Source organism: Girardinichthys multiradiatus, chromosome 3 (assembly GCF_021462225.1).
Source record: "Girardinichthys multiradiatus isolate DD_20200921_A chromosome 3, DD_fGirMul_XY1, whole genome shotgun sequence".
NCBI lineage: Eukaryota > Metazoa > Chordata > Actinopteri > Cyprinodontiformes > Goodeidae > Girardinichthys > Girardinichthys multiradiatus.
Window position 1 is genome coordinate 25,810,878 of NC_061796.1, and position 27,861 is coordinate 25,838,738.

Genomic DNA, 27,861 nt, shown 5'->3' on the forward strand with positions numbered 1-27,861 from the left:
TTATGACCAGGGTTTTGTTCTCCTGGTACAAGGAATTTATCGTAGTGGACGGGGTCAGTGCTAGCAGAGGTACAGTAGCCCCGCAGGTTCTCAGGGTCATACAGGTGCTCCAGAGTGTAGCCTGTCAGGGAATATGCAGGATGTTTGTCTAAATAGGGTCGCGAGTGACTGTGGGAGGGGTAGACTGCAGGGGCGGGGGTGGGGGAAGCTGAGCATGCACCCAACCGACCAAATGGGTGGTGTAACTGCAAAGATAGGGGAGTCATGTCGACCTGGAGGTAGTCTTTGGGCTTGTGGAAACGCTCAGCACCAGGACTGCTAAGTCTAGATAGAGGGGTAGGGCTAGGAGCAGGGCTTATCACTTGATTAAAACTTCGGTACACCATAGTTTGTAAGGAACCTTGAGTGTATTCTGAAGTAAAGCCTGAAGCAGTGCCCCTGTGAAGTCCGTTGGCAAGACCTGGTGATGTATCTTCAAAGCCCTTGAGCAAATGCATTCGACTCTCCTCTTCCTTGATCATCTGCTGCGTTGCCCTGATCAGAGTCTCAATCTTACTGGGTTCCTCTGGGCTCCAGGAGTAGCGATCTGGTCGATACCGATCCCCTGAGTCACTAGCTGAGCCTCCATCTGGGGAACTGACTATACTGTCTTCCTCCCAGTGGGCTCGGCCTGCTGAAGGAGAAACAATATGAACACAACAGTCAGAAAAAGTAACCTGAACCAATATTACTGATAGCAGGTACAGCTGCCGCCAGAATTTTCCTGCTCATTTTATTCATGCTCTGTTTTCCCAAACTCTAGCCCACATGTCTAGCCAGCTCACCTTGGCTGCTCTGGATTGCTGAGACGCGTGCCACACTGTTGCTGTATCCATCACTGTTGTCCAAGCAACTCTTAGTCAGTGGTATGAAGGGCCGGGCTGTGCCGAACCACGTCTCCCTGCTGGCTGGAGGAGCTCCAAGAAAATATCTGCCCGCATCACATCGACCCCTCTCACAACTCTGCTCTTGACCATGTGTGTGAAAGTGCGTGTGAATACTGCTGGTGGTGTGATGATGCTCCTCAGACAAGCTGTAGCAGAGGCTGCGTGGATCAGAAAAGTTCCTGTAGCTGTATGAGGCGTCCATGCCTTCACTGGGTTCCAGCTGAGGGGAAGCTGAGTCTGTGAGGGGACTGCTGCCCCATGGACTGTCCAGGTCAGATTCTGATCGATCTGCTTGGAAGCTGGGATACTGCAACAGGGAAGAAGAAATACGTTAGGAAAGTGAAACTGTTTAGAGACCATTGTTACATAAATAAATGAAACAAAACTTGCCAAATAAATGATTATGATTTTATTTCAAAATGTTGGATTCCTTTGAATGTTGCTGTGGATGGCAAAAACGTTTTAACACATACACAAAAAAATAATAGTTTATTTTTTTGTAAATTTGTAAATGTATTACTGAAAGCTATAGGTTGGAAAACACAACCAGATCAGCTACTGGGACCTGTCTTGAACACACACTGCAAGCAACAGGCTTCTTTGTCTTCAGCACCCATCACCACAATGAGTGGCTGAAAGGTTTATGTGTCATTTTCAAGAGCTGGTTGTTAATGGCCAGATTTTTGTCTTGCTGGCTAGAGAAATTAAACACCTGGCTCTTTGGCCCAAAACTGCTTCTATAACCCTAACCTGCCAGATCAAGTAACAATTAGAACTCACTCAAGTCCCCTCTGCACAAACCAAAGACATTTTATGCGAAATTCTCCATTGTAGGATAGGTGAAGGTGAGGTCTGTACTGTGCTGGAACAAACTTAGATTACGGTTTAAGTGAAATAATTTTTGTACATTGTGTATCTTTAACAGACACAAGAGAAGGACACGTTTATGATCTGAGAATGCAAGGAAACATCCAGATAACTCACAAAGGAAAAGAGACCTAATAGGATCTTTTTAGAAAGATCAGGATCAGTGATCAGTTCCTCAATAAAACCCTCATAATGACCAAATAGTTTAGATCATTTGGAGGTTGTGGTCAGACGTTTACATACAATCATTATGCCTTAAACGTAATTATTTTTTATTTTTTTTAATGATTCCTTTGAGCTGTACTTTTAGCAGGCTTCACCGATAATACAACATACATTTTACAGTGATTTTCATTTCACCATTATGCACCCATTTTTTTATGTTTTTTGTATTTTTGGCCCAAGAAAAATATTTGTTCACCTTTTGAATAGTAAGTGAACCGGTTTTGAAAAAATGAACAAAAATAACGTGGAAATGTAAATAGTTGAACACTCGCCTAAGGTTGCTGAGAGAGGGCATCGTAGCGAGGGGAATATAGGCCCAGCAGTAAACACGGCAGCATAATGGCTTCCTGCGATAAAGATAATGAGGAGGAGAATTACAGCAGAAGTAACTCAGAATAGCTTTAAGGATTTCTATGGAGGCGGGTGGGGAGCGACGAAGAGAAGGTCAATACCTTTGTCAGGACATAACGGGTGCAGTGGTACATGTTGAAGCCACAACAATGGAAATATAACCTGCTTGCTGACTGAACAGCTTATCCTCGAGGAGGTACAGCCTCCTGGGCAACAGGGCTGGTATATTGTATAATTTCCTGTAATTTTGGTTATTATGTCAGATGAGATCTTTTTGTGGTTGTTGAGCATTGAATTTGTTCTCTGTGGTGCCTTTATGTTAGACGGATGTCATTATAATTTTTAATAGATCACTTAAATTTACCAGTGCATGTTTATGTAAACAAATAACATTGGGTCTCCTGGCGAAGGCAAATAAGAATCTGAATAGAAGCCAGAACATGAATGTATACATTCTATAAATATTGGCTAGCTTCTAGTACAGTACTGGATGGATATTTGAGCACTTTTGGTGGCAGCATTGTTAGAGTTGAATTAATTTGATTGGTTTCACAGTAAGGAAATGTTCAATAAGACTGAGATCGGGGCTTTGAGTCGAGCATTCCAAGAGCCCAATTCTAGCCTGCTATTTCTAAACCAGTTTGGGTAAACACTACTCACAAAAAGTTAAGGATATTTGGCTTTCGGGTGACATTTTGGGGTGAAGCTAAAATGCACTTTAACCTTTACAGGAGAACTTAATGTGACCTTCTCTAAACCGTTGAATGGACATGTCCAACTGTTCAAAGTTTCAGTACTTTTTGAACAACTTGATGTTCTCTGACAAGGAGCTTATGGACAAAATTCACAACAGGTGTTTGATCCACGAATCAACCAGTACATTTCCTGGTTCAATCAGAATTGGAATTTAAACAATCCTCCTAATCATGCTGTTAAAATTTTGCCATCATAAGAGCAAGAAGACACATAATGATTGATCAACAGTACCTCGCCATTGTAAGGTTTTAAACAGGATCTTCTTAGACAGAAGTGGCTATTGAGCATAGAGTGTCATCAGCAGGTTGCAACACAGAGACTGGAAGAGTCACAAAAAGGCATAGAAGTGGACGTCCTTTGGCCACATCTCCCACCAATGATGAATGTCACTCAACTCCAGGCACATTTAAGGGAGGTGAGAGGCACCCAAGTGTCATTTCAGAACATTTGAAACCATTTACATCAGCATGGTCTGCGTGCTAGACCAGTGGTTCCTAACCTTTTTTTGACTTTTTTACCCCCCGAGCCTTTTTGTAATACTACAAATACCCCCTCAGTCAACATATTAGCAAAAATAGAATGTACAATAACTGATTATTAAATGAAAATCATTTTATTTAATCTCATTAACTTGGACATTATGTTCTTAGGCATTTTATTCTTTTCAGCTCAACTTAAACAGAAAGATAACTTTGTTGCCGTGAAAGTGAATACATAATCAAAATAAATACAAAATCAACATAAATAATAAACCTGCCTTTGTTATAACAAAAAATTGAGGTCTTTTAAATAAGTCCCCAATAGACAGACTTTGAAACTTAAAAAAATCAGGAACAGAACACTTAACAAAAATAATATTCTGGCTCACTTTATCAGTTTTAATTTGTATTCATCATTTCACTGAGCTTTGATGAGATAACTAAGCTTGCTTGTCTTTGATAAGCTTTGATAGATCTGAGGCACAATAGAAACAGCTCTTACTGTTCTCTCTCTCTCTCCTTTTGGTAGCGGAGCATCATGCAGGTGAACAGCAATGACACCCTTGCTCCAGTCTTTCCCATCTGTAGTTGTTTTACTCTGCCTTTTTTTGCTCTTTTGGTTGATGACAGCTTGGTGTATTTTGCACATCCAAGAATATTTCCAACTAACTGATGTTAATAACCCATTATCTTGGAAATAAAATATTAAATGTTTCCACGTACACCCTGCAATGTGCTCACAAATCACCAGGGGTAGAAGTACCCCTGGTTGGGAATCACTGTGCTGACCTGACCTAGATGACCTGAAAGGGTACCTGACCACACCACCAGGCATCATCATCTTGCAAGGACCAGGGAGCACTGGCGAGGGACCAGTGGACCTAAGTGCTGTTTGTTGATGAAAGTCTAGTCACGTTAAGCAGAAATGATGGCAGCCAACGGTGTTGGAGACATCAAGAAGAGTGCTATGCATGAACCACTGTTGTCACCAGATGAGCCTTTGGTACCATTCACTTTGTGAATGGTACGGTGACAGCCCCATACTACCTGAATAACATCATTAACCCCGTCATTGTGCCCTCGCATGAACAACAATGCTCCAGCTCATCAAGGTGGCATCATTAGGGAAAGGCTGCTGGAGACTGGGATACCTGGAATGGAGTGGCCTGCACTTCCTCCAGACTTCAGTCCCATAGAACTAGTATGGGATCATCTGAGTCGCCGTCTAGTGGCTAGTTACTCTTGCCTAGAGATGTCGTTGTCAAGCTGTAATTAATGCTCAACGACATGTGGCACGTTACTGATACATTGACCTTTTTTGATGTGGTATACCCCAAAGTTGCAGTCTTAAGTCATGGTTATTCTCTGTAGATCTTAGATTCTATTATCTTTTGAAACATGTTCTATTTAGTCATGTTCAGTTTCTTTGTCATCTTTTTTATTATGAATCTTAATTATTTTTGATGATGGGTTGTGTTTTTAGTTTCTATACTTTTCAGGTTTCTGATTACTTCCTACCTTGTTCTATCAGGTAATTTATTTTGAGATCCTCGCCTTCCCTCACACCTGCGACTAATCAACTACCTGCTCTTTGTGCAGCAATCATCTTCCTGGCTTAAATGTTATTCAGCTCATGGTCAGATACTCCTGGTATTGTCCCCAGTCTCTGATTTTTGCCACCAGCCTATTTCCTGGTGTTCCTCTTGATGGTTATTATTTTGTGTTACTCTTGGACAAAATTTTGTAATTTTTGAATTTCTTTTTTTAAAAAGTAAAATTTAAGTATTTTTCACCTGCCTACATTCCACCTCCTCCCTGCATCTTGGTCCTGCTCTTCATTATTTCATGACAGGATGTTCCTGTTTCATCCAGCTAGCTGTTAATTTAAGGTGATCCATCCTGTGAAATGCACCAGTGCCCTGACAGCAATCACTGCCACAGCATAATGCTACTAGCATCATAGCCCTACGGATTGCTCATATAAGCAGCTGCGAAGGTTGAAGGCTTGAAGGTGTTGATCTAGCAGCAGAGTTTGGAACCATTTGGTTGTTCTTTTGACTCTGGTAAAGTGGTGACACTTCTCAATAACTTCTAGTTATGTACAATCGTTTATCTGCAGCTGTTTAGAAATGGTCCAGAACGCTTCGCCAACTTGTGTAAATCTCCTTCTTACATCCTAAATTGCCTTTACTCCCTATTGCTGTTGAGCATTGATCAACCCAAAGAGCAGTTTGCTGTCAAATAAATAATTTTTATGTCAACAAAGAGAAATTACCAACTACAGTAAATCAGGATCACCAATGAGCAGTCTATAGCTCTGTGTGTTAAAAGACATTCTAGAGCACTCAGCATCCCCTTTTCAAATACTCCTTTATGATTGTAAATATATGAGTCTGAGTGTACAATGTGGATCCAGTATGGATTAGAGAAAATCCTCATTGCACCATGGAAAAAAGAATGTTTTAAGTAAATCGTTAAAAGCAATCATTTAATAGGACTATAATACCCACAATGATTGTGTGTAAGCTACTGACCAGAACTGTAAATATTTTTAGGGTTGAGTCAGCCAACTTTAAAAATCTACAATTATCATTTAAATAACATGCTGCTTGCACTCAGTTTGATTTTAGAAAAAGTTTATCAGCAATGAGCCTTTTTCCATCTGTTCACTTCATTTGCAGCACAACCTGTAAGAATCTGAATGACTTGCAGCAACAGAAAGAAATCCTCACCTGTGTGTACGGTGAAAGTCTAGATTTGGTTTTGGGTCGCATCGCTCTGCTCTTGAGGGTTTTGCAGTTCTCTGGAAGGCTGTTGGTGGCGCCATTGCTGCTAAATGGGAGGGAGGCCTTGGATGTAGCCTGATCCAGAGAAAGCTGAAGGCCATTATATTCTGTTTCCCTAAAACAAAGTAGCATAAATGTTTTGGTCAGTGGCTATACAATACGAACCCAGCACAGTGGCTGTTTCTTAAGGGCCACAAACATTTTATGTGTACCTGTATGCTTATATTTTTTGGTGAAGAAAATCATTACCATCTGTTTGGAAATTAGAGCCTAATCAATGAGCTTCAAGTAGCATCATGTGGAGTGCTGTGTTTTTGTGTCTGGATGAGTATGACTGCTGGGAGGAGTTGGGATGTGTTAAGAAGGCTGTAACGGCTGTTGAGATGCTTGTTTTACCAGAGGGATTGCCGCAAGGCCCTTAACAAACACTATACAGAGGAAAAGCTGTCCCATCAAATACACAGGGAGATTAAAGTCTGTGTCTGGCTAAATCAGGCCCAGAGAAAAAGCTTGGGCATCTCACTACTGGGAAATGGGAATTGATTTCTTGCCTAAGTGTTCTCACTCTCCAAGATGAAACAAGTTTAGGGCAACAAAAAAACCTGGATGGGGTTAACTTGAGACAAATACTGATCTATTCTACATGGGTTGTTTCTCTCCACACAACCACAAATTAATTTACAAGCCGAAGCAATTCAAAGATTTGTATTATATTCATTTTGAAAGTCCTGAGACACCACTGTTATTTATTTTCTTTCTTTCTTTCTGTCTGTCTGTCTGTCTGTCTGTCTGTTATCTAAAATCTAAAAGAAAAGTCCAGTAAATCTCATTGTGTGAGTTTTAAGTAATGAATTTGCATTTTATTGCAAATTTATTTGATCACCTAACAACCATTATGAATTCCAGCTTACTCATTGGTGATCCTAATATTCCGAATTCATACTGGTACTTAGGTAATCAAATAATTATGTCATACAATAAAATTTGATTTTCTGGATTTTTGTTTTAGATTTCATTACTCACCATTGAAGATAAAACTAAAGACTTCTACATGCTTTGCAAGTGGGAAAACCTGCAAAATCGGCAGTGTATCAAATACTTGTTCTCCCAACTGTAGCGCTGCAACATGCCATATAAGCAGGGAGTAAAAAACTATTACTACAAAGTGGCTAAGCCCTTCCCCACCAACAAAAGACAATTGTCATCATGTAATGTTACTGTAAATGAGTCAACTCCAACTAATTATTTAAATTTTCACATTCGTTGAAATACTGGGCGAGTAGGAGGAGTAGCAACCATCTTTCAGTCCGATTTATTGATTAGTCCCAGACCAATCAATAGCTACAACTCTTTTGAATATTTAATCCTTAGTTTTCCTCATCCAAATTGCAAAGCACTAAAACCACTTCTGTTTGTTGTTTTGTACCGTCCACCAGGCCCTTACTCTCAATTTTTAGATCAGTTTTCAGACCTTTTATCTGATGTAGTGTTAAATACAGATAAGGTTATTATAGTGGGGGATTTTAACGTTCATGTTGACACTGAAAGTGATAGCCTAAATATAGCGTTTAATGCTATCTTAAACTCAATTGGCTTTGCTCAAAACATTAACAAACCTACCCACCTTTGTCTTCATTCTCTGGACCTTTTGCTGACATATGGCATTGAGTGTAAAGACAACAATATTTTCTCATAACCCTGTCTGACCATTTTTTAATAACCTTTGAGTTTAATTTAACCGAGTACTCCACACCTGAAAGAAAATTTCATTATAGTAGATCATTATCAGACAAAGCTGTAACAACCTTTAAAGAATCTGTTCCACTTTTAATTTCCTTGTTATCACAGAAAAATACAGTGGAGGGCAATAATTTTGTTTCTTCCCCTTCACAAATTGATTCTCTTGTTCATTGTGTTACTTCATCATTACGTGGTGCATTAGACAATGCAGCCCCCTTGAAAAAGAAAGTCATTATTCATAGGAGGCAGGCTCCCTGGTTTAATTCCGAGTTGCGTACTTTAAAGCACAATGTTGGAAAATTGGAGAGAAAATGGCGCTCTACACACCTAGAGGATCCCTACTTAATCTGGGAGAATTGCCTACTGTTGTATAAAAAGACACTTTGTCAAGCTAGAACAGCTTATTTCTCATAATTAATAGAAGAGAACAAGAATAATCCTAGGTTTCTCTTTAGTACAGTTGCTAAACTTACACAGAGTCATAGCTCTGTTGAGCCATCCATTCCCTTAGCTATCAGCCATCATGACTTTATGGGATTCTTCTTAAATAAAATTGATTCTATTAAAAATAAAATCTTTGACATACTCCCGAAGATGATTACTTCATCCTCACCAAGTGAGACAACTTTGGAAGTAACTGTAGAATCTGATCTGTGTTTGGACTGCTTTGATCCTGTGGAGCTTCCTGAGTTATCAGAAATATTAGCTTCATCTAAACCGTCAACTTGTATGTTAGACCCAATCCCAACCAAATTATTTAAGGAAGTGTTCCCTCTGATTACCAGCTCAATTTTAGATATTATTAATTTATCCTTAGTAAATGGATATGTACCACAAGCTTTTAAGGTAGCTGTAATTAAACCCTTACTTAAGAAACCTTCACTTGATCGAGATGACTTGAAATATTACAGACCTATGTCCAATCTTTCATTCTTATCTAAAATTCTTGAGAAAATAGTTGCTAATCAAATGTGTGAGCATTTATACAGCAATGACCTGTTTGAAGAGTTTCAGTCAGGCTTCAGAGCTCATCATAGCACTGAAACAGCTCTGCTGAAAGTCACTAATGATATTCTTGTGGCCTCAGATAATGGACTTGTGTCTGTACTTGTCCTGTTAGATCTCAGTGCTGCATTTGATACAGTCGATCACAATATTCTCTTAGAAAGGCTGGAATATAATGTAGGGATCAGGGGAACCGCGCTAGGCTGGTTTAAATCTTATTTGTCTGACAGATTCCAGTCTGTTCATGTAAATGATAAATCATCTTGAAATTCCTGGGTTAATTACCACAGGGTACCACAGAGTTCAGTACTTGGGCCAATTCTCTTTACTATATATATGCTTCCAATAGGTAAAATTATCAGGCAGCATAGGATCAATTTTCACTGTTACACTGATGATACTCAGCTTTACCTATCCATAAATCCTGATGTGTCCAACCAGTTAGATAGACTACAAGCATGTCTTGAAGACATAAAAACTTGGATGACTTTAAATTTTCTGCTTCTAAATTCAGACAAGACAGAAGTTGTCGTCTTTGGACCGGAGTCTTTAAAAAAGAAACTGCTTAGTCAATCACTTAACCTGGATGGCATTAAATTGACCTCCGGTAACAAAGTAAAAAACCTTGGTGTTATTCTTGACCAGGACATGTCATTTAAATCCCATATTAAACAGGTTTGTAGGATTTCCTTCTTTCACCTCTGGAACTTTGCAAAAATTAGAAATATCCTATCCAGGAGTGATGCTGTAAAGATCATAGAGAGATCATATTTCTCCGATTTTAGCTTCCCTTCATTGGCTCCCTGTTAAATCAAGAATAGAATTTAAAATTCTCCTCCTCACATATAAAGTTCTTCATGATCTAACTCCATCATACATCAGAGATCTGATTGGTTCATATGTTCCTAACAGAGCACTTCGTTCTCAGACTGCAGGTTTACTGGTGGTTCCTAGAGTCTCTAGAAGTAGAATGGGAGGCAGATCCTTTAGTTATCAGGCTCCTCTCCTGTGGAACCAGCTCCCAGTTTTAGTCAGTGAGGCAGACACCCTGTCTACTTTTAAGGCTAGGCTTAAAACTTTCCTTTTTGATAAAGCTTATAGTTAAAATGGCTTAGGTTATCCTGAGCTATCTCTGTAGTTATGCTGCTTAGGCTTAGGCTGCTGGAGGACATAATGAACACTTTCACTCTCTCTGCTATATTCTCATAGTACACTCCAATTTTGCATTATTTGCTGTTATTTCAGCTTTTAACTTTATGTTCTCTCTCTTTTCTCTTCCTAGAAGCTACACCTGGTCTGACTCTGTGTCTACCTGTGACACCTTTCTGGAGAAGGGCATTGTCCAAGCTTCTGCTGGCAACAACTTAATGCTCACCCTCTACCGATGATCCACATGGCCCTGTCTTTCAGTGTTTAACCCTTTCTCTCTCCTAGATATAGCAATTGACTGAGCTTTTATTGTAACAAATTATAGGTGCTCTCTTTCAGACTCTAACCTTGAAAACTGGCTCAGAGTTAATCTGTTCTTTCTTTCTAGATGAAACGACTAAAGGAGCGACATCCATTAACATTGACTTTTCCTTCCTATAGAAAGTACTCCTAGATAAGTGCTTCTTTGTTCTCTGTGTCTCTGCTGTTCGCTCAAACCCCCAGTCAGTCGTGGCAGATGGCCGCTCACACTGAGCCTGGTTCTGCTGGAGGTTTCTTCCTGTTAAAAGGGAGTTTTTCCTCTCGACTGTCGCTACATGCATGCTCAGTATGAGGGATTGCTGCAAAGTCAACGCCAGTGACTGTCCACTGTCTCTACATGCTCATCCAGGAGGAGTGACTCGTACAAGTCTCTGACTCAATGCAATCTGCTGGGTTTCTTTAGATAGAAAAACTTTTTATCCAATTTGAATAAATAACTGAATCTGACTGCACTGTTTGATGATTAGGATTAATTGGAATGTATGTACCTGACTTTTGTGAAGTGGCTTGAGACAACATGTGTTGTGTTCTTTCTGCTCTCGGTGGAGGAGGACGCTTTTTCTCTGTCTCCCACCCCCTCCCATATCTGCCCTGCTTCAGCTCTGTGTCTTGTCTTCTTTTTGGAGCCTCTTCTTGCATATCTTCCAAATTCTTAGTTATGGATTTGGTCAGCTGGTCTCTCAATGCAATTGATCAAATTTTCTTGAGGAGAAGACAGGGTGAAGGAGAGCCCAACTTGTGCGGGCTGGACGTTTTTCTCTGGATACACAATGGACTCCTGGCAGAAGTGGAGGATTGTGTGATTGTCAATAATGTCAGTCGAGGATGTGGAAGATGTGTATATAGTTGGATGTTTGATATCAGGATTTCTGCTTTTTGGAGTCAGCGGTTACCTGGCATATCGAGAAATTCAGAGAGTGTCAGCAGCTGTTCTGGCCATTGTAAGGCTGCCTGGCATGTGTGATGGGATCTTCAGAGCGATCAACACTCAGACTGAGATGTTACGTGAGCTGAATCGCAGACTGGATGTGATCCTTACACAGGATCGCAGGCAGGTTGCGGTTCCTGGACTCAGGGGTGAAATGGGATAAATCTTGGAGAAAGTTGTTCGCTCGGATCTGGCGAAAGACCAGGAATTTAGCTGTTTGGATTCGCCTTTGAGAAGCACCAGCGAGACTCTCAAGGCTGACAGAAAATTAAGAGTCATCCTGATCCAAATAATTGTTGTTTTTCTGAATCTGGCTCCACTGCATGGCCTTGATGGCTGGCTATCTTCAACCTCTCCTGGAAGATATGTAAACATGACACTCTGCTCCCTTTGCCCCCTCCCTTCCCTGAGGACATCTGTGGACCTGCTCAGAACTTTGTGGCTGGTTGATGAACATTCCAACGAACCATCAAGGACAATGGCCTCTGTGACAGTGCTTCATGGACTTACTTGCACACAATCACTTACACACACACACATGCTCAAGATAAACATATGCACCCCCTCACACCACCTTCACCGTTCCCGGCATGATGTTGTTTTGTCAACTTGTTGCTTCTTTGTGCTGAGGTTTTTTGCAATCTCAAACTGTATCCTGCTAAGGATAAAGTGTGAAATATGATTTTTTTCCCTCTACTTTCCTAATGTGGCCTCTTTTCTCATCTAGCAAGGGCAGCGCCTGTGAGTGGGCAGCAAAGCCTCGGTTACACGTCCCCCCCTTGTCTTGTGTCATAATGTTTGTCTGGATGGGTTGTACTGGAATTCTAATTTTCCCTCGGGGATCAATAAAGTATCTTTGAATTGAATTGAATTGGCGCTATATAAATAAACTGAATTGAAATGAATAAATATTGGAAATATTTAAAATGGAGATTAAAATATTTTCTGAATTAAAAAAGATGCTTTTTACCAGATTTTAAACTAATGTATTAAATGTATAGACACCACCAGGGCATGTAACCCTACCAAGGCTTAACAGTCCCTCCCTTTCCCTGCTTTAAAAGACAAATATGTAGCTTCCCTCAAATTTTTGTCATGTGTTCATTTTTGTCGACATTCATCACCCTTGTCTTCTTGTTAATATTTTATTTTTAGGTTTATTTTAAGCTTACAGTGTGAAAAACATAAGTTGTATTTACACATTCTCAGGTGTGAAAAGCTCATGGAGTGGACAACTCAGGAGCAAGTTCTGAATTGGTCACCTCCCATGGACAATGGTGGCATTCTTTGTTGAGACCGTCAACCAGAACTTTAGCAGCTTTTAAAAACATCTAAACTCTCAGCTGTCCCTCAGGTGTTCAGGAAGGCTGTTCTACAGCCGAGGGCCTTCATAGGAGTAAGACGCTTCAACATATGTCTTGGCTCCCAGTTCAGGTTTCAGTGGTAGACCGAGGGGCCTGGAGGGGCTGCACAACTGAAACAAATCTGATAAACAGGACCACCCTATTTATCATATTAATAAGAGGACCTTAAAATCTATTCTAATACTGAATGGTAGCCAATACAGAGACTTTACGATCAGTGTGATGTGAGCTCTCTTCCTGGTCCTTATCAGCATTCTTGCAACTTGGTTATGAAGTTGCTGTAATGGAGCTAAAGTCCTTTAGGAAGACTAGAAAGCAGATCATTAGAACAATTTATTCTACAAAAGCCTGTACTAAAGTCTCTGGATCTGACAGTGAGAGAAATGGTGATTTAGGTTAGAAATTGGTCTAAAATGATTAAGCATGGAGACATCAGGGTTACTTCCCTTCAAATGGGGCTTACAATGCCCGCCTTAAAAGGCCTTGGGAAAGACTCCCACCTGAAGAAAATACTTTACAATTTGAAAAGAGTTAAATGGCTTTTTTTCTGTCAGTCTGTTTAACCTCTATTCATATTTAGTGCAACATGTAAGAAAGGAAGCATTACTAAATCACTGGGCTGTGGTGGCAACAGAAGATCTCCTGACCTGGGGTACCTGGAGCAGAAGCTATCAGGGTAGAACACACAGTAGAGTTCAAACGCAGGTGAAGTGCCCCCATCACCTGCTTATCCAACACTCTATACACTTCAACTACTGTGCAAATTAGCTCTACTTCAGATATCACTGTCTACTGCTTTGCTTTATCTTTTCTTCCATGTTATATGCAAAGAGAGAAAAACTGTAAAAAAAGAGAGCTCTAGAAATGGATATGCCTAATTTTTAATACAGAGACTTTTGATGTTTAAAACAAATAGTCAGAACAGGCTAGAAACACAAAGCTGTTAGGATTTGACGTAGGAGGTAGAGAAAATATGTGCCAAGCTGTTCTCCGCCTCTAAATGCAGCCAGCTATGCTGCTTAATGGAGGGTTTTATGGGCTTTATTCATTCTTGTGTTCTCTTGTACATCTGTGAAATATGTGCATCGGGGGGAAAACTCTATCTCCCCCACATATAACAGCATGACTCATGCAGAAAGACTTTTTGCTGAGGTTACTGTTTGATTTTACAATCTGATTTAGAAAGCACTGCTGCTGTCAGATAAATGCAGCCTCTGTCTGCAGACAGAATTCCCAATCTGCATCTTGAGCTGCCAGGAGAATTAGCCACCACAGAGCTGCCACCAAATGTGAAAGTCAACACATGAGCATGCACAGCAAACTTGGTAACAAAGGCTGCACTCTAAGATAGCACAGGAATGTCTGTAGCCAAAGAACAAGCAAGAGCGAGCAAAAACAAATCATAGACATATTCTTTGTTTTCTGTTTGTTTTCATCTTCAACAGGAGCAATAATAACTTCAATCATGAATGGAAACGTAAAACCTTTGCCAGAGTTTGCAAAGGACTTGTTTGCAAAAGTATGTGTCACTTTTTAATTAACCTGTAATTAATTGGTTCCCAGTAAGGGTTTACATAAATCCGTTACCGGTAGTAATTATCTTCTCAAACATTGAATGACAGCACATCAGGGATCTCAGTTACCCCTCTTTGCCCTGAAGCTGCTGAACACCTACTGCTTGTGCTTTAGTTTAAGCATACAAACAGTTCCACATCTACAATAGAAAGAAATCTTCCATTTCCTGGGTTATCATAAACACTTTCTCAAAAACATTCACTTAATTGATTTATTTGTAATACACTTCTCACAGATTATAGACAAGAATGGTTGCCCTAATGTACATGCTGCATCTGGATCTGTATCCATCCTAAACTACCTGATTGTTAAAGTCATCAAATTTTACTCCTACCACACATAACCTTAATATGCAGTGGTTTGCACAATTGCAAGACACCACTAAATGACCCATTATCTAGAGCTAAGTTAGGATGGGTACACTATTTGCATCAAGGTAAAAAAATGGAGAGGTGATGCATCCATAAACATCAGTTATTAACCAAGCTAAAAGTTTATTGCCTGCAGAATAAAGTAAAACATTTTGTGTCTGTCAGGTCTGGTTTGGGGACCAGTGGATTTCGTGTCTTTTTTTTGCAGATGACGTGGTCCTACTGGCCCCCTCTAGCCAAGACCTACAGCACGCGCTGGGGCGGTTCGCAGCCGAGTGTGAAGCGAGGAAGATCAGCTCCTCCAAATCCGAGGCCATGGTTCTCGACCGGAAAAGGCTGGATTGTCCTCTTCTGGTTGGAGGGGAGTTCCTGCCTCAAGTGGAGGCGTTCAAGTATCTTAGGGTCTTGTTCACGAGTGAGGGGAGAATGGACCGGGTGATCAACAGACAGATCGGTGCGGCTGCCGCAGTAATAGGGACGAAGTGCCGGTCCGTTGTGGTGAAGAGAGAGCTGAGCCAAAAAGCGAAGTTCTCGATTTACCGGTCGGTCTAAGTTCCTCACCTATGGCCATGAACTTTGGGTCATGACCGAAAGAACGAGATGAACAAGCGGCTGAAATGAGCTTCCGCCGTAGGGTGGCCGGGCACTCCCTTAGAGACATGGTGAGGAGCTCGGCCATCCGGGAGAGGCTCGGAGTAGAGCCGCTGCTCCTCCACATTGAGAGGAGCCAGTTGAGGTGGCTCGGGCATCTATACCGGATGCCTCCTGGACGCCTTCCTCGGGAGGTGTTCCAGGCACGTCCCACCGGGAGGAGGCCCAGGGGACGGTCCAGGACACGCTGGAGGGACTATGTATCTCGGCTGGCCTGGGAACACCTAAGGTTCCCCCCAGAGGAGCTGGAGGAGGTGTCTGAGGAGATGGAATTCTGGGTGTCTCTACTGAGTCTGCTGCCCCCGCAAACCGGTCCCGGATGAAGCAGAAGACGACGAGTACGAGCACAAGTAGGATTTTGTGTCTGTGTACATATTTAGGTTTAGAAAATTAACACAGTGTTTAAGGCCTCTTTAATTTGACACACCGAAGTTGCTCTACCAGTTGGTTCTTCAGTCCACACTTATTTAGGAACATACAGTATGTTCTTAAACCACATCATTATATCTCAGGCAGAAACTATAGGCACAATTGTAAACATGCTCTTTTTAAGTTTGAGATCAAGTTTCATTTCAAAAGCACAATTTTTCAAACTCAAAGTGAAGCAAATCTGTGTTTCATAAAGTCCTGTGAGAGGGAACATATCTCATCAGTTACTCAACAACATTGAGAGTATTCGAATGGAAAATGGAAACATAAGAATGAATGGTTCCAGGAGCTGGAACATACACTCACGTGAGGACATAGTTGACACTGACGATGCAGTGAGGTCGGGATGAGCGGCTGTTGTGCACAATAGTTGCATAACTCTGAACCCAGACCCAGCCACCTTGTTTGGCCAAGAAACGGTAATACCTTGTGGTGACTTGACCTTTCACCAGCACTACAAGGACAAGAGGCAGGAGTCAGCCATGTGGTGATGATCCTCACACAGTATAAGTAATGTGAGTATGATGGATATTTATGATTAAGGCTATCAAAGACGCTAGAAAAAAATAATAAAATAAAATAAAATAAAAAATAATTAAAAAAATATATATATATATACATACAGGGGTTGGACAATTAAACTGAAAGACCTGTCATTTTAGTGTGGGAGGTTTCATGGCTAAATTGGACCAGACTGGTAGCCAGTCTTCATTGATTTCACATTGCACCAGTAAGAGATTAATTGACGCTGTATTGGCCCCAAAAGGAGGCCCTACACCATACTAATAAATTATTGTGGTCTAAAGCCAGGTGTTTCAGTTTCATTGTCCAACCCCTGTATATACAGTACAGACCAAAGGTTTGGACACACCTTCTCATTCAAAGAGTTTTCTTTATTTTCATGACTATGAATATTGTAGCTTCACACTGAAGGCATCAAAACTATGAATGAACACATGTGGAATTATATACTGAACAAAAAAGTGTGAAACAACTGAAAATATGTCTTATATTCTAGGTTCTTCAAAGTAGCCACCTTTTGCTTTGATTACTGCTACACACACTCTTGGCATTCTGTTGATGAGCTTCAAGAGGTAGTCACCTGAAATGGTTTTCACTTCACAGGTGTGCCGCTGCAAGATGCTGTGGTAGCCATGCTGGTTCAGTATGCCTTCAATTTTGAATAAATCCCCAACAGTGTCACCAGCAAAGCACCCCCACACCATCACACCTCCTCCTCCATGCTTCACGGTGGGAACCAGGCATGTAGAGTCCATCCGTTCACCTCTTCTGCACCGCACAAAGACACGGTGGTTGGAACCAAAGATCTCAAACTTGGACTCATCAGAGCAAAGCACATGTTTCCACTGGTCTAATCTAAACAAGTCTCTTCTGCTTGTTGCCTGTCCTCAGCAGTGGTTTCTTAGCAGCTATTTTACCATGAAGACCTGATTCACACAGTCTCCTCTTAACAGTTGTTCTAGAGATGTGTCTGCTGCTAGAACTCTGTGTGGCATTGACCTGTTCTCTAATCTGAGCTGCTGTTAACCTGCGATTTCTGAGGTTGGTGACTCGGATGAACTTATCGTCCACAGCAGAGGTGACTCTTGGTCTTCCTTTCCTGGGGCGGTCCTCATGTGAGCCAGTTTCTTTGTAGCGCTTGATGATTTTTGCGACTGCACTTGGGGACACTTTCAAAGTTTTCCCAATTGTTCCGACTGACTGACCTTCATTTCTTAAAATAATGATGGCCACTCGTTTTTCTTTACTTTTGCTTGCTGCTTTTTTCTTGCCATAATACAAATTCTAACAGTCTATTCAGTAGGACTATCAGCTGTGTACTGTATCCACCTCCTGCACATCACAACTGATGGTCCCAACCCCATTTATAAGGCTTGAAGTCCCACTTATTAAACCTGACAGGGCACACCTGTGAAATGAAAACCATTTCAGGTGATTACCTCTTGAAGCTCATCAACAGAATGCCAAGAGTGTGCGGAGCAGTAATCAAAGCAAAGGGTGGCTACTTTGAAGAACCTATAATATAAGACATATTTTCAGTTGTTTCACACTTTTTTGTTCAGTATATAATTCCACATGTGTTCATTCATAGTTTTTATGCCTTCAGTGTGAAGCTACAATATTCATAGTCGTGAAAATAAAGAAAACTCTTTGAATGAGAAGGTGTTATATATATATATATAAAATAAACCAATATGAGATTATCCACATGCCCCCAGCAATACTGACACAGTACTGACACGCCTGAACTGAGACACAAGCATGTGGAAATGCCAACTTATAATCAGTTTGTAGCTACTAATTACAGCAGCAAACAACAAATAAATAAAAAGTTGGTATACAAAACTTAATATCCTGATTTAATGAAAAAACTGTGAAAATGTAAGACATACAACAGCATTGTAAGCTGTTATGCATTTTATCACTACAGAAAAAGAAATTTACTAGAAGCTAAATCCAAACTTACTTACACAGGTGATGTGCACAGCGCAGGTGGAAGGCGTCACAGCTGTGCACGTGATGATAGAGGGTCTTCTCGATGAGATCCTGAGGCTCGTAGCCAGTTAGTTCTGCAACACTGAGGAAGACACGCCACAAAAGAATAGTTTTCATCATGAAATGATCCACATTACAAGGAGCTGTTGCTTCTTCTGAGGAGACAGGAACCATCATAGCTGTGTTTCATGTCCTCACATTAGAAAATCAAGCAAGTGCTCTCACATTGTCTGAGTGCAGCGTGACAACAGGTTATACAACACTTACTCTGCTACAGGTAGTATACTTTACTCATATAGTTCCATACTACACATGGACATTAATAGGCAGATTGATAATGCTATAATTACCGTGAGTCGAGGAAGATGAGCTTCATGTCCAAGCTGGCTCTGAACATGAACATGTTGCTATGCAGCTTGATTTCTGTCACAGCGCTGGGTGGCAACGAGTGACCAACGGCCACCAGACCGATGTTCTGATAGCAGCCGTCAAATGGAGACATGTCCAGGCTGTACTGACGGATCTTCAGGTAGCCGCTGCAGTGGATGACCTGGGCCAAAGAAGTCACACACATTGTCACACATTAGGCCCTTCATTTCAGAAGAATGAGGAAAAGAAGAGCATGCTTGTGGTAATTTTCAATAACTTAATTCATTCATTAATAAGAACGTTAAAACATATTGAAATCCCAGAGTTCTTACTTGTTGATCAATAGCAATAATCATGACACTTCTCTGTGTCTCTGGTTAAAGTAAGACTTTAATTTGTGTTGTGTAAACATGTAGAAGTTCTGCAGCAAACATCAGCAACATTATTTCGAATACTTATTAAGGAAGTACAAAACTATGTACCAAAATACCTATGTAAAGCTAAATCTAATGTATTTACAACATTTCTTCTTTTTTTAGCTTGCTAAGAACATTAAAAAAGGACCCCAAACAAAATACACTAATAAGCATCATACTACCTATATTAGTAGTTGTAAGGCAAAATGTTTTAAATAGGCAGGGAGAAATGTTATGGTTTTGGAGTGGGTCAGATAAAGTTCCACCTTGAATCTAACAGAGAACGTGTGGAGGGAGTTAAAAATTAGGGTTATAGCATGGAGGCCTTCCAACTTCAAAGACTTGGAGATCATCACCAAATATAAATCATTCAAATACCAGCAGAAACATGCAAAACCAATGGTTAGTAGTTGCAAATAGGACCGGATTGCTAAAATGCCAATAAACATTTCCCATTGGTTATTGAGAAGGGTATAAGTACTTTACATGCCAGTTTTTAATAAAACGTAAATAAAAACAGATAAATTATTTAAAGTTGACACTCCTTTTATATTGGTTAGTAGTGTTAACTGTTGTACCTTGTAGCCTCCACAGGTGAGACCAGCATTTCTTTTAGCCAGAACACATTTCATTCTTAGGAAGAAGGAGCGCTCCATCTCATACTCTGCAAAGATGTATAAACTGTCAAGTTATTCATCTTGTACAGTGAGTCCATGACACACATTTAGCAGGTCTGCACGGTAGGATGAGTGATTACCTTGTACAAAATGAGAATGGTAAGGTTGGTGGGCTGTGAGGACCGCTGTCATTTCATCATGGTCTGCTGGATGAATGTATTCATAAATGCTGTTTCCTGTCAACTCTACCTGTTGAAGGGAATATTCAGGTGAGAGCTGGGATGTGACGCGGTCGTTGGATATCATATGATGCTTATAAAAACTAACCTGTGACAGGCCCAAGTGCACTGACGCTGTCTCTGATATATACATTATTTTCCCATCTGGAGCAACCACAAAAATGAATCCATCTAAGGTCTGCAAGAAAGAAATGAAGAGTGAGTCTGTAATACAACAGCAAGAATATATGTTTTCTTTCAGAAAATAATAAAAAGGCATGTGGCTTTTTATCAATAACATGTTGCATGTTGTTAAAATTACAGAGCGACTTTCACAGCAGTAGAGCTGGCAAAATAATAAGGTATTAAACACTGGGACAGTGTGGGACAAGGTTGCCTCAACTAAAAGTGATGTGATCATTTTTAGAAAATGGACTCTAAACATTTTAGAAAAATTGAAGGTATTTTCCCTATTATTATAATTATTATTGTATTATTTTATTGTATAATTAGTTGCAAGCTCTTACTGAAATAGTTTTCCTTCATACCGTATTAATCATTGCATTACATTTTATACTATGAAAGTTGCTGAACAATCATTGAAGAGATCCATTGTTTGAAGGGTCAAAATAACAAAAATTTACTTGAAATAAACTGAAGGTGTGAAATAGTCAACATGATAAAATTGAGTACCGTAAAAACCAACATGTGATAAATATCACCTCTGTGAAAATTAGAATCCGTGAATTTGATAGGTCATTAAAATGGCAAATATTAATGTTATAAATATTTAACATTGCATGTTTTCATTCACTGCCTTGATTTTAGTGCCTCCATTTTTACCACTTTAGATTTATCATTCATCGCGTTAAGAGTGTAATCTTTGTTACTTCAGGCTAATTGGAATCTGGCTGCATCCGTAACATAATATAATACAATATAATATATATATATATATATATATATATACATAATTATATATATTATTATGTATATATATATATATACATAATTTTTCAATGATTTTACTGAATTTGTTTTGTTTTTTTTGCCAATATTTTAACAATATACAATATGTTTGATTGTTTAAATTGTTTTTTGGTCACACAAAATCATTGTGTTACAATATAAACCCTCCCCTGGCATATGTTTGCCTTCAAAAAACATAATCAACCTAGTCCATCTCCAACTGCTCTTAGTTAGTGAAAAGATTAAAACATACACTGTCTTTTATTTCTTTCCTATTATTTATATTATCAACATCATAGCCCAGTGGATCCTCTGCATGATGTGCAATAACAATTATACAGGCTGCTTCTCCAGCGGATGATCAGTTATGTGCGCACTTCGTCATGATCAGGTTTGTGCTTCAGCATCAGTTGATCTCACTGACAGCGATGATGTGCAATGATGTTGCAATGAGTTGTATCATAGTTATGTCATGACTTCTGTTTATGATTGGATTCAAAATCAGACCTTAGATAATCCTACATAGAATCCTCTATTCTCATCTAGTTTTATTTTTTTTTTTTAAATAAAGCAAATCCATTGACACATGTACAGAAGATTCTCTGTCTGTTGTCTGTTATTCTATCTATGGCTCCTTCTCGCCACAGTGACAGCAGACATTTTTGCGTCCCACTTAGTAGCTGCATTTCAAACGTTCTATATCTAGAAGCAAAAACAGCACGGCAATCCGTTTCAGGTTTGATAAATCGCGTTGCGGGTGATAAGGGATTATATTTGCATATCCTCCTCCCATATATTTGCACGTCTGGGCCATTATAGTATGTTTTGATATTCATTGAGGTAAACACGCTAAAAAGTTTGCATCCTCTGTTCTGCTGATTTTACACACACAATGTGATTAGCACCTGGTTGTAGATCAGCTTTGAGGACGCGTATGGTTTTCGTACGTTGAAACCTTTTAAAGATCACACCCTTAAAGTCTTGCTGATTATGTTTTAGTTTCTTCTTCCCCCCTAACTCGAACTAGGTCGAAGCTGTCAGCTTCTCAGAATTAAAGTTTTCATTTTCACTGCCTGTCTGCAGAGTTTTCTACTTTGTTTTAACTCCACAGTTGGAGCAGGTTAGCTCTCCATAAAGCTTTAAATCTTCAAGTTGAAATCGGTCAATCAGATATACTAGATTCAGCTTTTTACCATTCACATGTTATTTCACGCAGCTTTATTGGTTAATTGGAATTATGTTGGAATTTGTTAAAATAATGCAAACTATATGAGGAATGTTAATTTCCTCAACCTGAAACTCTGCTATAACAACAACTACTGTATATCAAAATGTTGAATTTGTGTCATATTTCTAATTAGATTTTTTGTTTATGGCAGAGGTTGTATATTTGCTAACTTGTAGTTATTTGATGTCGCTTAGTTACCAGTGAAAACAGTTTATAAAATAGAAAGTAGTTAGTCATGAAAATCCCTTACATGATACTTTGATATTTATTATTTAATTGATAAAAATACTTGTTAAGCAAACTCCTTGTTTGTAAAACTATCTGCGTACTTATTTCACCTAACTCCACTCCTTCCAGCAGTGAAGTCTGGTTTGATGTTTATGGTTTTAATGTATGATTGTCGTTTTTTGTTAGCCTGGAGCCCTACAGATGCGCTCCATTGTGTTGCGGCTGATATGAGAGGGGGAGCAGGACAGGCAGGATCTGTGCGTGACCAGGAATGTGTTCAACTCATTTCCCTCTAAAAGCAAGGAGAATGGAGGCAGCAGGAGGCAGATGGTGAAACCTACTAAGCCACACACACATACACACAGTCCATCCAGCTAGTCTGAATAATAATAACAATAATAATAATAATACAAGTGTAATCCTCTGACAGTACCTGTAAGAGATGGGAGCCTAATTCCTGGCCTACACCATCCAGAGAACTCCGGCTGACATGACCCCAGGACTCTCCAAGGCCTGCAGGAAAATAAGAAAATACAAACAAGAACAGCTAGTAGAAAGCACAGGAGAGAAATCTCTCTAAATGGATGAAAAGACAAAGGGTGTATTGGTGATTTTACAGGTTGTCTATGAACCCCGCAGCAACTATCAGGAATCCAGCTTAAGGAGATAAAATGTAAAAGAGACAGATAAATAAGTCACTACTTGAACCTGGAGGTAAATCAGAATGAATGTAAGGAAACCCTGTGTGTGTCTGTGTTGCCCTGCGATGAACTGGCGACCTGTCCAGGGTGGACCCCCCGCCCATAGACTGCTGGAGATAGGCTCCAGCTGCCCGCGACCCACTATGGAAGAAGCGGTAGAAAATCACTCACTGACTGATGACTGTAAGGAAACCGTTTACAAGTAGGACTGTAAAACTGCAGCACTGCAAACTAAAGTGAAATTCACAGAATGTCTGCAGGAGTAGAATCAGCCTGCCACTTTTTAATTAGCTTGGTTTTTATATATTTAGGCTCTCCGGCCACAGATAATTCCGCAGCAATTACCCGTCCTGAAAAGAAACATGGATCTCAGATGGAGTTAGGCCTGAGGAGTTAACAGCAGCACCAGCGCGGCGCATTGAGATGCAAATCCCGCTCTGCAGAGTAAACAAGCGGCGTGCCGCGGTGCCGCTTCCTGTCCAGCCAAAATGGATGGAACGCCCGGAAACAAAACTCTATGAAACCAACAGCAAAATAAGCCCAGAAAGAGAAAATGAACAAAACATTTTCTTTATTTGAACGAGAAATAAACACAAACCTTTTGAATAAAGCAGCCGAGTAACAACAAAACAGTAATAATAATACTTGACAGAGCTGAACCGAAGAATTGAACTAATCTGACCTGCTGCAAAGGATGTGAGAAATGTTAAAACGTCAGACTCACCTGAACTCATCACCAACACATTATAATGATGCCTGTAAGAAGAAACGGATTTAACTAGAACTGCATTCTAATGAAGGTGCTTGATGGAAACGGATGTTGTAAAGAATTAAGGTTAAAAACTATCAAATAAAATTGACGTAGCTTCTTAGCTAATATTAAACATAAATTTCTAAAATGTCTGTGTTTAACCGGCCAAAAAAAGAAAAAAGAAAACTGTTGATAACGGGAAAAGAAGAATTATACTACTAAAGCCTTTCAACATACAATAAAGCCAGAAAATGAAAAACTAAAATATAAGAAAAAGAAAAGCGATTTATAGTATATGATTGTTTGGGTTTTAAAAATCCACACAAATACTTTAAAATAGGAAAGTATAACACAATATAAATAAAACACATTTAGAACGTTTAGAAACGCATAATACTTAATGAGCTAAATAAAAATAAATGTATTTTTATGGACATTTATGATGAGTACAATGAACAATATAACGATAATGCTGCTAATTATTAACTCAGGCTAAATAAACGTCGGGGAGAAACATTTCGAGCCTGAACCGAACCCGGGACCAGAGGGGATAAAGGAGGCGAGAACATTATTACACTTTTAGCCTTTTCTAGAAAATGTTCACGCAAGAACCCTTCTTCAAATTTACCACCAACTGCCGAGTGACATAAAAATGAAAAGATCAATGATGACGAAATAATTCATCTTTGTCAAACAATTTTCCATTTTTACTGACAGACTTATCTACTTTGATGTATTATTTTACGTTTTAATCGACGTTCCCTCAATCATATAATTGTATGTGTCCGTTAAAGAATTGCAATAAAAAAAAATTTGAAAAGAACAATAAACACCTTAATTACGTTTTACACAGTTATTATCTAAACAAGGACTGCTTTACGCGAATTCAATCAACTAAATACGGCCTGTGGGTGTAGTTAAATCTAGAACTAAGCGACACCTCAGGGCCATCTAACTTAAGCGTTAACATTTAAAACAAAACGTTTAATATTTAAAAACAAACAAACAACATTTATTAAGGCACTGACTTGTTTTTCTGCCTCTCTTCTGCAGTCTCCTTTCAACCAGGCCGTTTAGGCTGGAGAGTGAGATGGTGTGAGGAGCCTGGCTGGAGAGATCTTTAACTCAGCCGAGGACTGAGGAGGAAATGTCGCTGTTGCTGTAATCACTCCGAGTTGTGCAGGTTGCCCTGCGCTGCAACACTGCAACCAGCAGACAAGCAAAGCAGCAAAGCGTGCGACTCAGCCTGTTCTTCTAGAGAGGCGGATGTGCGTTGACCAAGGTTGTTAATAATGTAACTAAAGTAAAGTCTTCCCAAAAAAACTGGAGGTTCATTTAAGATCAGGCTCCACATTTCTGTTGGTCACATTTCCTGTAGTCATCCGTCTCACTATTTATCTCAAGTTTGATAAAAGAATACAATATACTAAATCTGATCTTCTCCTGAAGGCATTTATACCACATGGCTGTATTCATACACCGGAAGCATGTTTGAACAATTACAGTCTAGACTATGATCACCTCTCCAATCAATAGAATGCACAAATCAGTATTTATATTTTGTTATGAAGACTTCATATTGCAGCATGCGTTTTTAACTGTCATGACGGTGTTTTCTTTTTGTTTATCCTCTTGGTTCATTATCACCAACCTCACTGCTACAAGAAGCTCCATATGTTCGTGGATTCCACGTGTAGATCACAGAATATCCGTGGCCCTGCTAAAGCCACGCAGAACGGATCCTCATTTCTACTAATCTGCTGGAGCCCGCCTGGGGCCCCTGTAAGAAACCGCTTCAGTGCAGGCTGTATGTATATATATATATATATATATATATATATATATATATATATATATATATATATATTCAAATAGAAAAAAGGACAGCCACCTTTAAGGGTAATAGAAAAAGGAGTGTAAAATAAACTGCAGTAAATTATTTATACCCTTCTCAGAAATCGGTGGAACAAAAACATATTTAACGCCATTACAACAATTAAACCTTTATAACTGCTGACCAGCTTTTAGCATGTTTCCACTATTTTATCTTTGAGGATGCCGTCTTTGCCAACAACATACATTTGACAAAGTTTTACGCCCGTAAACTGCAAACAGCAGAGTCGGAAGAAATAGTCCATTTATCTGGATAGCGGGTACTTCTTACCTTCAGGAAACACGGTTCTCATCTTCAGGTAGCTGGTGGTCAGGCGGATGATTGAGGCTTTATCCAGCTGGGAGGTGATGGCAGAAGGAAGCGGCAGCAGCTTGGCCAGTTCATAAAACTCGCCGTTTTCCTTCTCCCGACGTGTTCGGGCCGCATTTTTGGATTTCTCCTTCATGTTGGCGGTGTGGTCCGGTCCGGTCCGGTCCGGCCCGGCCCGGTGAAATCCTCTCCTCTCTGAATCGGTGCGCGCTTACAGCGCGTGCAGCTCTCCCATGTCCTGCTCGGGAAGCGGCGCGCGCTGTCTCCCTGCGCGCGGCCTAAACTCCACAGCAGCCGGCGCGCGGACACCTCCTCACAGGTGTTCCGTTACTTCGCGACCCATTGGACGCGACTACTTCCTGAAGTTCATAGGGGTTATTATCAGGATTTGATAACCCTGAGCACAATTCAACTCACACTGGGATCCATCACACCGTGTGGTAAACTGAACTGAGCAGCCACAGGAAAGACCTGGAGGAAGAAGAAAGAAAATGAAAAGCAAATACGCATTTATTGGCAGTTTATGTGTGTATTTGTTTTTAACACGAAAGCATTAAAAAGATTGAGTCGCCAACAGAAATAGAGATTAAATAGAGATTAAACCTTTACGGGCACTTGTTAGAATAAGACTAAATAATATCTCAGACTGCGACAAAAGTGTTTTTCTTACCTCAGTGCAGCCAGTGTCGTTAGTTTCTACTACAGGGCCTGTTGGTCCCGATGGTGTCCGCACAGAACCTCCAACAAGCACAAGATTCCCTGACCATCCATCCTTGGATTCTGTGATCAGCAGCACAGGTCCAGCTTCATCTGCTGTCCACTTTGAGACACGCCCACTGAAAATAACCCTGCTACTATTGGACGACTGCTTACGCTCAACGACTGTCTATTGGCTATTCTTTTAACGTCCAATGCACAGGGAGCGCTCTGGACGTTATTGGTTGGGGAAATGTTCACGTTTTAATTCGGGGTGATCAAGTAAGACCATCGGCCACTCTGTGTTCTTTATCCTTTGGAAGAAAACGGTATGTACAAGTTTTATATATAAATGCAATTATAATGTATTTATTTTTATTGAACAAATACCAGCGATTAGCTACTAAATATTGCATTTAAGTAATTCAATCTGTCAAAGCTTTTATTTTTACTTCGTTGACTTGTAGCTTATCAACGAGGCATTTCTGACTATGGTGAGTTATGTATATGTACATCGGAGATCTCTGTCCGAAAAGTTATTTTTTATTTACTACCACTAACAGTAATACTCTCTCTAGTCCCCGTAAAATGTTTTCTTCTTATTATTGTATTAGAGAATCATTATTATTATGATTATTAGCCTTATACATTCAGTGTACAAATGTTCCATTAATTGTCTGCACACTGCAAAATTGTTAGAGCACAAATTCTAGAAAAGTGTTGTTTTTTTTTTCAACCCATAGGGACCGATGATGGTGTTGCACTTGGTGTTTCGGAGACTCGATAATGAAATCCAGCTCTATTTCTGGAAAATCTCCCGGTTTGCAAGGTTCAGCTTCAGATGTATGCAGGTAATCAGGCCTCACATGCGGAAAAAACGACGAGCGAAAGAACTCCATAAGATGAATTCTCCATGCAGTCCGGACGGACAAGCATGCAGTCAACATAAACTTAGGAGTGAAAAAATAATTTCCTTAACCGAATAAAAACATAAACAAAAAATAAATAAAAATAACCAAATGATT

At 39.9% G+C, this 27,861-nt stretch overlaps 1 protein-coding gene and 1 long non-coding RNA gene across 3 annotated transcripts; one reads left to right on the plus strand and one right to left on the minus strand.

Annotated features, from left to right (window-relative positions):
• Positions 1 to 26,949, minus strand: sim1a (SIM bHLH transcription factor 1a). The gene is given in 13 exon segments (XM_047358516.1): positions 1 to 48; positions 51 to 670; positions 825 to 1,233; positions 6,337 to 6,505; positions 16,230 to 16,377; positions 18,416 to 18,522; positions 18,791 to 18,990; positions 19,804 to 19,889; positions 19,983 to 20,091; positions 20,170 to 20,259; positions 22,919 to 22,998; positions 26,102 to 26,611; positions 26,811 to 26,949. Coding segments are annotated over 12 exon segments (2,241 nt in total). The 5' UTR covers positions 26,277 to 26,611; positions 26,811 to 26,949.
• LOC124863946 lies at positions 24,967 to 27,861 on the plus strand. Of its 2 annotated transcripts, XR_007037225.1 has the most exons (3): positions 24,967 to 25,219; positions 25,603 to 25,719; positions 27,580 to 27,861. It is a non-coding gene; the product is annotated as an uncharacterized LOC124863946 (long non-coding RNA). The 2 variants fall into 2 exon arrangements; XR_007037224.1 differs by lacking the exons at positions 24,967 to 25,219; positions 25,603 to 25,719 and adding an exon at positions 27,019 to 27,165.